The sequence below is a fragment of the Manduca sexta genome, unplaced genomic scaffold (genome assembly GCF_014839805.1).
Source record: "Manduca sexta isolate Smith_Timp_Sample1 unplaced genomic scaffold, JHU_Msex_v1.0 HiC_scaffold_3411, whole genome shotgun sequence".
In the NCBI taxonomy this organism is placed as follows: domain Eukaryota; kingdom Metazoa; phylum Arthropoda; class Insecta; order Lepidoptera; family Sphingidae; genus Manduca; species Manduca sexta.
Window position 1 is genome coordinate 1,018 of NW_023594477.1, and position 12,431 is coordinate 13,448.

The window sequence follows — 12,431 nt, forward strand, 5'->3', positions numbered from 1 at the left end:
CTGACCGGCGTCTCCCGCCCTGTGGAATGGGGGCGTTTGGAGAATACCACCACGGTATCCCCTGCCTGTCGTAAAGGCGACTAATAGGGGCCACGAAGGGGTCGTCGGCGGGCAGCAGGGGCTGTCCGTCTAGTGCGCGCGCACTTTTCAGTGCGTGTAGTGCGTTCATCGCACACTTTCGGTTGTCCCACGGGTTGGGCGGCAGTGTGGTGTTGACCTCACGCTGCCGCTGACGCTGAGGGCGTCCTTCGGTGCGCGGGGCTTAGGGCCCCATTTAGGAGACGGGCCGCAAGGCGGCACCGCGCAGGGGCGGCCGCGGACGAAACTCGGACCTGGTGTCACGAGGTAGCACGCAGTCGTCCCTATGCGCCGAAGAGGTCAACGCGGAGTTTTAGTTGGTAGGTCGTTGCGTAGGGACTAGTTTGTTAGGGTTAGGGACTCGGCCCGACCGCCGCCCGTGGGTTCCGGGCCGCTCAATTGTCGGGTCGTAGGCAGTACCCCAACATAACCGCTCAGTCGCCCCCGAAGGCTGGGCGGTAGTAATAAGGTACTTTCTCCGCGAAACCAAAAGGTTGGGGTGGTGCTAGGTCAGGAAACCTCCACGTGGTGCACCCTGGGCAACGGCGCGTCGATCAGACCGATCAGGCTGATCTGCGCGCCGGCGAATATCCTGACAACGAGGTGGTTGGCGGTCGTCGCCTCTTGTGGCGGCCGTCGTGTCGTAGTGTCGAGATTGGCCCATCTTGGGCGGCTCCCGGTTCTGCCCGGGGTGTCGACGGGCTCGGTGTGCGCTCACCCCGCCCCGAGCAGGCAGTGGGGGACTCTCCCTCCCATTGTCGCCGTCGTAGATCGTAATCCGGTATGGAGGTCTGTGGATATGTCTCGCGCTCCTGCTGGACCGAGGGTCTTGGCTTAACCGCCCGGACCGCGAGGAAGAAAACCTCTATAAAAATCACCCCGAATCCCAAGCGGCGGCGCGCGGGGATGCATGGCCGATGGGTAGTTCGGTCTCGAGTGCGACCCCGCCAGAGTACCGGCCGACACTCTGTGCGGGTTACGCTAGGCTTACCCAGGTACAGGGGCACTGCCTGGGCGGACCACCCTTTCCCCATACTCGTGGGAACAGTAATGGAATTTTTAAATCTTAAACAACCCAAAATCACATTGACGAGATTGCCTACTCCAGTTCCGGCTGGAGGCGGAGGTCGGCAGGTGCAAGCCAATGACGTAGACGAGGTGCAGGAGAGTGCGGCTGAAAGGCCCATGGAGGTAGCGGCCGAGTTCACAAGGCCTTTGACAGCTTCGGAATCGACTCCGAATCAAGTGAGAGTATGTCGTCGGTCCGTAGCAAGAAATTCTGGAGACGGCACTCTCGCTCCAAGGAGGCGAAATATGCTTGACGAGCGAGACTGACGAACCGGCTCCGAAAGCGGTCACGACTGATGGCAGAGGACGAGGGCGTCCGCCATCTACCGGGCATTATGCCCCTCGACGCTCGAAGGCGGGAGCAATCCCGTCAAAGAATGGAGAAAGAACTCGAGGATCAACTTCGACAAGAAAAACGGCCGGTGACCTCGAAACGCATGGACATCGAGGAACCCCGAGTCATCTCGAAGGAAGACCTGCTACACTGCGGTCATATGGTCCGTCACATAGTCCGTAAGTCGGGGAACCTAAAGGGACCTCGCAGAAAGCACTCAATCATGTGACGGACACAATAAAACAATACGTCGAGCAGCCGGAATCCGAGTTGATGGCACGCTTGAAAGGAGAGCACGCGAGGTGGAAGAGCGCGGAGCCCAACTTGCGGAATCCGTGAAAAAGTTGCAGGAGGAAAACAGCTCCCTACGGAGGCGCCTAGAAGAACTAGAGGCGTCTGCCAGTAAGCCTTCTACGGAAGAAGTGCTGGCAATGATTGAGGCAAGGGTGCAGGCCAGGATGGAGTCTATCCAGATGGGCCCGGCACAGCACCCCCATTAACACACGAACGAAGGACTACCGGGGATACGCAACTCCCGGTAGCGGATGGTATCGTTGGGGAGCGCAAAGTAAGCAGCCAAAGGGCAAAGGTATTGGGAAAAAGTCGGCCAAGCCTGCACCTGCTCCCGCCCCGGCTCCCACTATCCCCGTTCCTGTTGCTGGGCCCTCCAGCGCCCCGCCGCAAGTCATAGCGGGTCCCTCCTCGGCGACGGCGGCTGTGACGCCCACGACGGCACCAACAGCCAGAAAAACCGCGAGAAGAACGGTGCACCTGAAAGAGGAAGGCGCCAGGCCCCAAAACAAGAAGGGAGGAAAGAAAGGACAGGCAGTGCAACCAGCGCCGGAGCCCCGTCCGCTGCCGCCGGCCTGCGTCAATGGATACGCCGTGGGTAGTGGTGGCCAAGAAGTCAAAGAAAGGAAGCCCGCTACAGCGCAAGCGGCCAATGCACAGCCGCCGCAGCCGACGCGCAGGGCGGAGCCCAAATTGCGGCCGCCACGCTCCGCGGCGGTTATCATTTCCCTAACGCCGTCGGCGGTGGCCAAGGAGCTGTCGTACAAACAAAGTACTGACGGACGCCCAGGCGAGTTGACCTCACCGGCCTTGATATCAGCAGGTTGAGGCCAAAGTTTGCGGCCACGGGCGCCCCAATGTACAGGTGCCCGGGGCCAACTCCGAAGAGAGGGCCGACTCCCTTGCCGCAAGGCTGAGGGAGTGCCTCGGGTCGGAGGATGTGAAAGTATCCCGACCCACAAAGACTGTAGAACTGCGGCTGACGGAGCTGGACTACACGGCCACTCCGGAGTCAGTCGCAGCGGCCCTCTCAAGGCCGGTGAGTGCTCCTCGGAGCTAATTAAAGTAGGGCAGATTCGCCCCGATCGGTCAGGTGTAGGGACCGCCTGGGTGAAAATGCCCATAAAGGCGGCCCAAAGGTCAAGGGGCGGGCCGCATCTTAATAGGCTGGACCGCGGCTAAGGTGACCGTCCTAGAGTCGCGGCCAATGCGGTGTTTCCGGTGCCTGGAGTCCGGGCACGTCCGGGAGCGCTGCGACTGCGCAGTGGACCGCAGTGACCTCTACTACCGCTGCGGCCAGGCGGGCCACAAGATCCGAGAATGTAAGGCCCCGCCGAACTGCGCAGTCTGCGCGGCCGCTGGCAGAGCCCGCCGGGCACCGCTTAGGGGAAGGCATGCGCTGCCCTCCCGTCCGCAACCAGCGCCGCCCCCAAAGAAGGAATGCGCCTGCGGCTGAGGTTCTGTCCCAGCCGCAGGCGGCAAGCTCACAACAGGCAGTGGCCGAGATGGACGTGGAGGAGATCGCCCATCAATAATGGATATAAGTTTCCTCCAGGCGAACATCAACCACTGCGCCCGCGCCCAGGACCTGTTGTCCCAAAGCCTGGCGCAGTGGTCGGTGCAAGTGGCCGTGGTCGCCGAACCGTATTTTGTCCCGCCCGAGATAACTGGGTAGGGGACATCGACGGGTCGGTGGCCATCATCACCAGGGTGCCGCTGGCTCCCCGCCCTTCGCAAAAGTCGAGAAGGGCCAGGGATGCGTCGCGGCTCTGTTGGGGGAATTGTGGATAGTTGGAGTTTATTTCTCCCCAACAGACCCTGGCCGAGTTCGAATCTTTCCTCGTTCGGCTGGGGGCCCTGGTTGAGCAGGGCCAACCTCACCCGACGATCGTCGCCGGTGACTTCAACGCGAAATCCGCGGTCTGGGGTTCGCCGGCGACCGACGCTCGCGGTGAGGTCCTGGAGAATGGGCGATCTCCGTCGGCCTGGCCGTTCTGAACAGGGGTCGGTGGACACGTGCGTGCGGCACAACGGCGGGTCAATTGTTGATTTGTCGTTTGGGTGCCCCGTCGTCGCACGTCGTGTCCGTGGCTGGAGGGTCCTCGTGGACGCGGAGACACTATCGGATCATCGATATATAAGGTTCGATGTCGCCGCGCCCACGAGTCAACGTAACCAGCCCAGTGGTGGACCGAGTGCCCCTGGTCAGGACGGCCCGCGGTGGGCATTAAGGCGCCTCGACAAGGAGGCCCTAGAGCTGGCCGCTCTGGCAGTCTCGTGGCTCCCCGAGCCGGAGGGTCCGGTGAGGGTCGAGCAGGAGGCGGAGTGGTTCGGGGTGGCAATGTCGGACGTTTGCGACGCCGCCATGCCCCGGCGCTCCGTCGTCCTCCGCGGCGGGAGGTGTACTGGTGGTCGGCGGAGTTAGCGCAGTTGCGCGCGTCTTGCGTGGCTGCGCGCCGCCGATACGCCAAGCATCGCCACCGCCATATTCGCGCACGAGACCATGAAGACCGGGAGCGGCAGCTCTACAACCTCTATAAAGAGGCGAAGAGCGCTGCGGGTGGCCGTGCACAGGGCCAAGGTCGCGGCACGTAAGGAGTTTGTGGAGACTCTCGACGCGGACCCGTGGGGGCGCCCATACAAGCTCGTCATGAACAAGCTTCGTCCGGCGGCGCCCCGCTGTCGCAGAGTCTCCGGCCAGAACTTCTGGCCAACGTTGTCGCGGCCTTGTTCCCGGCCACCGAGGATACCACTCCTCCACCGATGGCGCCACCGGAAGTGGCGTCATCGTCGTTGTCGGCAAGGGATATCCCAGAGGTTTCGCCCGCGGAAATGCGGGCGGCAGTGTTCGGCTGCGGGGCAAAAACACCGCCCCGGGTCTCGACGGCATCCCCGGTAAAGCCTGGGTGTTAGCCCTCGAGTACCTGGGGCCGCGGCTCCGTAGCCTATTCTCCGCCTGTATGGTGCAGGGCGTCTTCCCGGCGCGGTGGAAGACCGGGAAGCTCGTCCTGCTTAAGAAAGAGGGAGACCCGCAGAGTCGCCGTCGGCCTACCGGCCCATCGTGCTGCTCGACGAGGTCGCCAAACTTTTGAGCGTATTATACACGCGCGCCTCGTCGAGCATCTCGAGAGGGTCGGTCCAGATTGGCCGACAAACAGTTTGGTTTTAGGAGTGGACGCTCAACTGTCCACGCGATTCTGCGGGTCAAGTCGCAGGCGGAGGAAGCAGTGGCCAGGGGAATGGTGATTATCGCCGTCTCGTTAGACATTTCTAACGCTTTTAATTCGCTCCCTGGCCATGCAGCAATGAAGCACTGCGGTACCCCGTGGTGCCGCCCTATCTCTGGCGTCTGGTGCGCGCGGACCTCTCCGACAGGTGCGTGGTGTATCCGGGCGCCGACGGGCTGGCACCGAAGAGCGATGTCGTGCGGTGTCCACGAGAGGTCGGTTCTAGGCCCTCTCTTGTGGAACATCGGGTACGACTGGGTGCTCCGTGGTGCCAATCTCTGGGGCGTCGACGTGACGTGTTACGCGGATGACACGTTGGTCACGGCGACGTCTAAGACCTTCAGGACGCCGCGATCCTGGCGGCGGTGGGTACCGGCCACGTAGTGAGCCGAATCAGGCGTTTAGGTTTGAAGGTGGCCCTCGAGAAGACCGAGGCCATTTGTTTTCACGGGCCTCGGCGAGGCCACCGGCCGGTGCCCACATCGAGGTTGAGGGGTGCGGATTCCCATCGGCAAAACTATGAAGTATTTAGGTCTGATTTTGGACAGCCGGTGGGAATTCCGCGCCCATTTTGAAAAGTTGCGGACAAAGTTGTCCAGGGCAGCGGGCGCTCTTTCTAGCCTGCTGCCCAACCTGGAAGCCGTCCTGGTATCCCTTGCCGAAGGTTGTACCACGGGGTCGTGCGGTCCATGGCGTTGTACGGCAGCCCAGTCTGGGCTGACGCCCTGAAGGCGTTCTGTCGCCCTCCTGCGGGGCCCACAGCGGGTCGTAGCGCAGCGGGCCATACGGGCGTACCGCACGGTCTCGTACGAGGCGGCTTGTCTTTTGGCCGGATTCCTGCCCTGGGATCTGGACGCCAAAGCCCTCTCCGATACTTTTCATTGGAGGGAGGAGGCGTTCAGGAACGGGCAGCGTCCGGCCCTGAAGGAGTGGAGGCCAAAGGGCCTCCTTACGGCGAGCCGCCGTGGAGGAGTGGCGTTCCAGGCTGGAGGCCCCGTCAGCGGGGCTTCGGGCCGTAGCGGCAGTGCGTCCTGTCTTTGCACAGTGGCTGGACAGGCGCCACGGCGCGGCGACATTTCGCCTGACGCAGGTGCTCACCGGGCATGGGTGCTTCGGGGAGTACCTGTGTCAGATAGTAGGCACGGAGGTGAGCGCCGTGTGTCACCATTGTGACAACTGCCCGCGGGATACGGCCCAACATACGTTGGAGTCTTGCCCAGCCTGGGACGATGAGCGCAGCGCTCTCGTGTCAGTCGTCGGAGGAGACCTCTCGCTGCCGGCCGTGGTCGCTTCCATGGTCGGCAGCCCGGAGGCCTGGCGTGCGGTGGCCCACTTCTGCGAGGTGGTCCTCTCGCAGAAGGAGAGTGCCGAGAGGGATCGAGAGAGGAGGATCCCTCCCGCCGTCAGAGGAGACGTAGGAGGCGCCGGGTGGACGACTGACCGGCGTCTCCCGCCCTGTGGAATGGGGGCGTTTGGAGAATTCCACCACGGTATCCCCTGCCTGTCGTAAAGGCGACTAATAGGGGCCACGAAGGGGTCGTCGGCGGGCAGCAGGGGGCTGCCCGTCCTAGTGCGCATGCACTTTTCAGTGCGTGTAGTGCGTTCATCGCACACTATTCGGTTGACCCCCGGGATGGACGGCAGCGTGTTGTTGGCCTCACGCTGCCGTAGACGCCGAGGGCGTCCTTCGGTGCGCGGGGGCTTTTGAGCCCCCAAGTAGGGGAGACGGGCCGCAAGGCGGCACCGCGCAGGGGCGGTTGCGGTCGCAGACTAGACATTTCAACGTCAGAGGAAGCCCGCAGCCGTCCCTAATGCGCCGAAGAGGGCCACCGCGGAGTTTTAGTTGGTATGCCGTGCGTTGTGCATGGGTTAGGGACTCGGCCCGGCGGTCGCCCGAAGGTCTACATCAATTCCGGGCGGCGCAACGTCGGGGCGTAAGGCACGGTGACCCCAACATAACCGCTCAGTCGCCCCCCGCGAAGGCTGGGCGGTAGTAATAAGGCACTTTCTCCGCGAAACCAAAAAAAAAAAAAAAAAAGGTTAGGTTGGGGTGGGGTGTGCGGGTCGAGCAGGAGGCGGAGTGGTTCGGGGTGGCAATGTCGGACGTATGCGACGCCGCCATGCCCCGGGCCCTCCGTCGTCCGCCGCGGCGGCAGGTGTACTGGTGGTCGGCGGAGTTAGCGCAGTTGCGTGCGTTTTGCGTTGCTGCGCGCCGCCGGTACGCCAGGCATCGTCGCCGCAGGCGAAGAAGGCAGGACCACGAGGACCAGGAGCGGCGGCTCTATGGCCTCTATAAAGAGGCGAAGAGAGCGCTGCGGGTGGCCGTTCATAGGGCCAAGGTCGCGGCTCGAAAGGAGTTCCTGGGGACTCTCGACGGGGACCCGTGGGGGCGCCCTTATCGCTTGGTGATGAACAAGCTTCGCCCAGCGGCGCCCCACTGTCGGAGAGTCTCCGGCCAGACCTTCTGGCCAGTGTAGTCGCGGCCTTGTTCCCGGCCACCGTGGAGACCACTCCTCCACCGATGGCGTCACCGGAAGTGGCGTCATCGTCGGTAATGAGTTCGGCAAGGGATATCCCGGAGGTGTCGCCCGCGGAATTGCGGGCGGCGGTGCTTCGACTGCGGAGCAAAAACACGGCCCCAGGGCTCGACGGCATTCCCGGTAGAGCGTGGGTGCTAGCCCTCGAGCACCTGGGTCCGAGGCTCCGCAGATTATTCTCCGCCTGTTTGGAGCAGGGCGTCTTCCCGGCGCGTTGGAAAACCGGGAAGCTCGTCCTGCTGAAGAAGGAGGACGGCCCGCAGAGTCGCCGTCGGCCTACCGGCCCATCGTGTTGCTCGACGAGGTCGCCAAACTCTTCGAGCGCATCGTCCATGCTCGCCTCGTCGAGCATCTCGAGAGGGTCGGTCCAGATCTGGCCGACAACCAATACGGTTTCAGGAGGGACGTTCTACCGTCCACGCGATTCTGCGGGTGAAGTCACAGGCGGAGGAAGCAGTGGCCAGAGGCAGCGTAGTTATAGCGATATCGTTGGATATCTCCAACGCATTTAACTCGCTGCCCTGGCCCTGCATCCACGAAAGCACTGCGGTATCACGTGGTGCCGCCCTATCTTCGGCGTCTGGTGCACGCGTATCTGTCTGACAGGGACGTGGTGTATCCGGGCGTCGACGGAGTAACACCGAAGAGCGATGTCGTGCGGTGTTCCACAGGGCTCGGTTTTGGGCCCTCTCCTGTGGAACATCGGGTACGACTGGGTGCTCCGTGGTACCAACCACCGGGGTGTCGACGTGACCTGCTACGCTGACGACACGCTGGTCACGGCGACATCAGGGACCTTCCAGGATGCCGCAATCCTGGCGGCGGTGGGCACCGGCCATGTAGTCGATCGCATTCGGCGCTTGGGGCTGAAGGTGGCCCTCGAGAAAACCGAGGCCATCTGTTTTCATGGGCCTCGGAGAGGGCCACCGGCCGGTGCCCACATCGTTGTGGGGGGTGCGGATTCCCATCGGCAAGAGTATGAAGTACTTGGGTTTGGTTTTAGATAGCCGATGGGAGTTTCGCACCCATTTCACGGTGTTGCGGACAAAATTGTCCCGGGCAGCGGGCGCTCTTTCAAGCCTGCTGCCCAACTTGGAAGGTCCTGGTATCCCTTGCCGAAGGTTGTACCACGGGGTCGTGCGGTCCATGGCACTGTACGGCAGCCCTGTTTGGGCTGACGCCCTGGGGGAGCGTTCTGTCGCTCTCCTGCGGGGCCCGCAGCGAGTAGTAGCGCAGCGGGCGATCAGGGCGTACCGCACGGTCTCGTTCGAGGCGGCTTGTCTTTTGGCCGGATTCCTGCCCTGGGATCTGGACGCCAGAGCCCTGTCAGAGGTATTCCACTGGCGGGAGGAGGCGTTCAGTCGCGGGCAGCGTCCGGCCCCGAAGGAGGTTGAGGCCATGAGGGCCTCCCCTACGGCGAAGCCGCCGTGGAGGAGTGGCGTCTCAGGCTGGAGGCCCCGTCAGCGGGGCTCCGGACCGTCGTGGCAGTGCGGCCTGTCTTTGCCGAGTGGCTGGACAGGCGCCACGGTGCGGCAACCTTTCGGTTGACACAGGTACTCACCGGGCATGGCTGCTTCGGTGAGTATCTGTGCCGGATCGTTAGTACGGAGGTGTCGGCCGTGTGTCACCATTGTGACAACTGCCCGCTGGATACGGCTCAACACACTTTGGCGTTGTGTCCAGCCTGGGACGAAGAGCGCAGCGCTCTCAGATCAGTCGTCGGAGGAGATCTCTCGCTGCCGGCCGTGGTCGCTTCCATGGTCGGCAGCGAGAGGTCATGGCGTGCAGTGGCCCACTTCTGCGAGGTGGTCATCTCGCAGAAGGAGGGTGCCGAGAGGGATCGGGAGAGGGAGGATCCCTCTCGCCGCCAGAGGAGAACGTAGGAGGCGCCGGGTGGACGACTGACCGGCGTCTCCCGCCCTGTGGATTGGGGGCGTTTGGAGAATTCCACCACGGTATCCCCTGCCTGTCGTAAAGGCGACTAATAGGGGCCACGATGGGGGTCGTCGGCGGGCAGCAGGGGCTGTCCGCCCTAGTGCATTTTTGTGCGCTCTTGCACAATTTTCGGTTGACCCCGGGATGGACGGCGGTGTGCAGTAGGCCTCATGCTGCCGTAGACGCCGAGGGCGTCCTTCGGTGCGCGGGGCTTCTGAGCCCCCCCCACAATAGGAGACGGGCCGCACTAGGCGGCACCGCGCAGGGGCGGCTGCAGTTGTAGTCTTAGACAAACGTCAGAGGAAGCCTGCAGCCGTCCCTAATGCGCCGAAGAGGGCCACCGCGGAGTTTTAGTTGGTATGCCGTGCGTTGTACATAGGTTAGGGACTCGGCCCGGCGGTCGCCCGAAGGCTGACATCAAATCCGGGCGGCGCAACGCCGGGTCGTAAGGCACGGTGACCCCAACATAACCGCTCAGTCGCCCCCCATGAAGGCTGGGCGGTAGTCATAAGGCACTTTCTCCGCGACAACAAAAAAAAAAAAAAGGTTGGGGTGGGGTGCTAGGTCAGGAAACCTCCTCGTGGTGCACCCTGGGCAACGGCGCGTCGATCAGACCGATCAGGCTGATCTGCGCGCTGGCTAATATCCTGACAACCGAGGTGGTTGGCGGTCGTCGCCTCTTGCGGCGGCCGTCGTGTTACAGTTCGATGAGATTGGCCCATCTTGGGCGGCCCCGGTTCTGTCCGGAGGTGTCGACGGGCTCGGTGTGCGCTCATCCCGCCCCGAGCAGGCAGTGGGGGGGGACTCCCTCTCCCATTGTCGCCGTCGCAGATCGTAATCCGGTGTGGAGGTCTGTGGATATGTCTCGCGCTCCCGCTGGACCGAGGGTCTTGGCTTAACCGCCCGGACCGCGAGGAAGAAAACCTCTATAAAAATCACCCCGAATCCCAAGCGGCGGCGCACCGCGAGGATGCATGGCCGATGGGTAGTTCGGTCTCGAGTGCGACCCCCGCCAGAGTACCGGCCGACACTCTGTGCGGGTTACGCTAGGCTTACCCAGGTACAGGGGCACTGCCTGGGCGGACCAACCTTCCCCCATACTCGTGGGACTCAGCATGGATAATTCAATTTTTAAAACCCCAAAAATTCTATTGACGAGATTGCCTACTCCGGTTCCGGCCGGGGAGGCGGAGGTCGGCGGGTGCAAACCCAACGACGGAGACGTTGTGCAGGAGATTTCGGGCGAGAAGCCCATGGAGGGAGTGGCCCGATCATCTTTGGCCACAGAAGTCGATAGCGACTCGAGTGGAAGTGTCTCTTCCGTCCGGAGTAGGAGGCTCTGGAGAAGACACTCCCGCTCCATCGACAGTTGCTCGCTCAACTTTACGAGCGACACCGACGAGCCGGCGCCTAAAACGCAAGCCACCGACGGCCGAGGAGAGGACGTCCTCCCTCCGTCGGAAAATATGTCGGCCTCAGACAGGCGCAGCGCGAGCGTGACAGGCTCAAGCGCGAGGAAGCACGCCTAAAGGCCGAAGAGGATCTAGAAAACCGACTTAGATTCGTCAAGTCGCCGTTGCCTCCGCGGGTAGATACGGACGAAGACCAGCCCGTCACAAAAGAGGACCTGGAGAAGTGCGGGCATATAGTGCGCGCCATTGTTCGCAAATCGGGCAACCTCAAGGGGACGTCCCAAAAAGCGCTGAACTGGGTGACTAGCAAAATCACCCGGTACATCACACAGCCAGAATCTGAGGTTGTTGCCCGTTTGGAGGATGAAGTGAAAAGTCGCGTGAACACAGCGCCCGCCTCGAGTCGAGCATGAAGCTGATTCAAGAGGAGAATGCAGCCCTCCGCCGCCGGCTCGAGGAACTCGAAGCGTCCGCGAGCAAAACTTCCGCGGAAGACATGTGGGCTATGGTTGAGGCAAGGGTCCAGGCCAGACTAGAGTCGGCTCTGATGGGACCAGCCCAGAGGCCCGCCCTGGCCCACGAAACAAGGGCGTCAACTGGGGATACACAACTACCCGTATCCGGAGGAATTGTAGGAGGCCCTCCCCAGCCCAAGACCAAGAGGGAGAAAGGAAAAGGGAAGGGGGAAGAAAACAGTCCCCGCTTCCCCAATCCCCACCCCAGTAGCAGGACCCTCCAGCGCCCCGCCACAAGCAGTCGCAGGTCCTTCTGCGGCCAAGGCGACTGAAGCGGAGTCAAGGACAAAGAAGAGCCGGGATAATGGCAAGAAGGAGGCGACAGCGCCAGGGAAGAAGACAGCGCCCAACCACAAACCCCCTCCAAAGGTCAAGGGGAAAAAGCCGCCCCCACAAGCGCAACCTGCACCGGAGCCCCGCCCTCTACCGCCGGCCCCCGCATCGATGGAGACGCCGTGGGTAGAAGTGGTCAGCCGAAATAGGAAGAAGAGGAAGCCTGCTGTAGCGGTGAACACTCAGCCACGACAGCCGGCGCGCCGGGCTGAGCCCAAACTACGACCGCCACGCTCCGCAGCGGTTGTTATATCGCTGACCCCTGCGGCGGTAGCAAAGGGCTTGTCTTACAAGCAGGTCCTTACGGACGCCCAGTCGAAGCTGGACCTCACCGGCCTAGATATCACCAGGCTGAGGGCCGAGAGTTCGCGGCCACGGGCGCCCCATGTATGAGGTGCCCGGGGCCAACTCGAGAGAGGGCCGACTCCCTCGCCGCGAGGCTGAGGGAGTGCTTCGATGGGTCGGAGGATGTTAAGATCTCCCGACCCACGAAACGGCAGAGCTGCGGCTGACGGAGTTGGACTACACGGCCACTCCGGAGTCGGTCGCAACGGCCCTCTCAAGGCCGGTGAGTGTCCAACGGACGCCATTAAGGTAGGGCAAATCCGCCCAGATCGTTCCGGCGTTGGGACCGCCTGGGTTCGTTTGCCCATAAAGGCGGCCCAAAAGGTGAAGGGGGCGGGCCGAATCTTGATCGGCTG

The 12,431-nt window shown here is 62.7% G+C and overlaps 2 protein-coding genes across 2 annotated transcripts; both read left to right on the forward strand.

The window, feature by feature from the left end:
* Positions 1–1,442: 1,442 nt before the first annotated feature.
* On the forward strand, positions 1,443–2,599 carry LOC119192943 (transcriptional regulatory protein AlgP-like). The gene is made up of 3 exons (XM_037446673.1): positions 1,443–1,659; positions 1,739–1,882; positions 2,043–2,599. Exons 1-3 carry the CDS (start codon positions 1,443–1,445, stop codon positions 2,597–2,599), a joined length of 918 nt encoding a protein of 305 aa, XP_037302570.1.
* Positions 2,600–11,291: 8,692 nt separating this feature from the next.
* On the forward strand, positions 11,292–12,123 carry LOC119192944 (vegetative cell wall protein gp1-like). Its single transcript, XM_037446674.1, has 2 exons — positions 11,292–11,456; positions 11,518–12,123. Exons 1-2 carry the CDS (start codon positions 11,292–11,294, stop codon positions 12,121–12,123), a joined length of 771 nt encoding a protein of 256 aa, XP_037302571.1.
* The last annotated feature ends 308 nt before the right edge of the window (positions 12,124–12,431 follow it).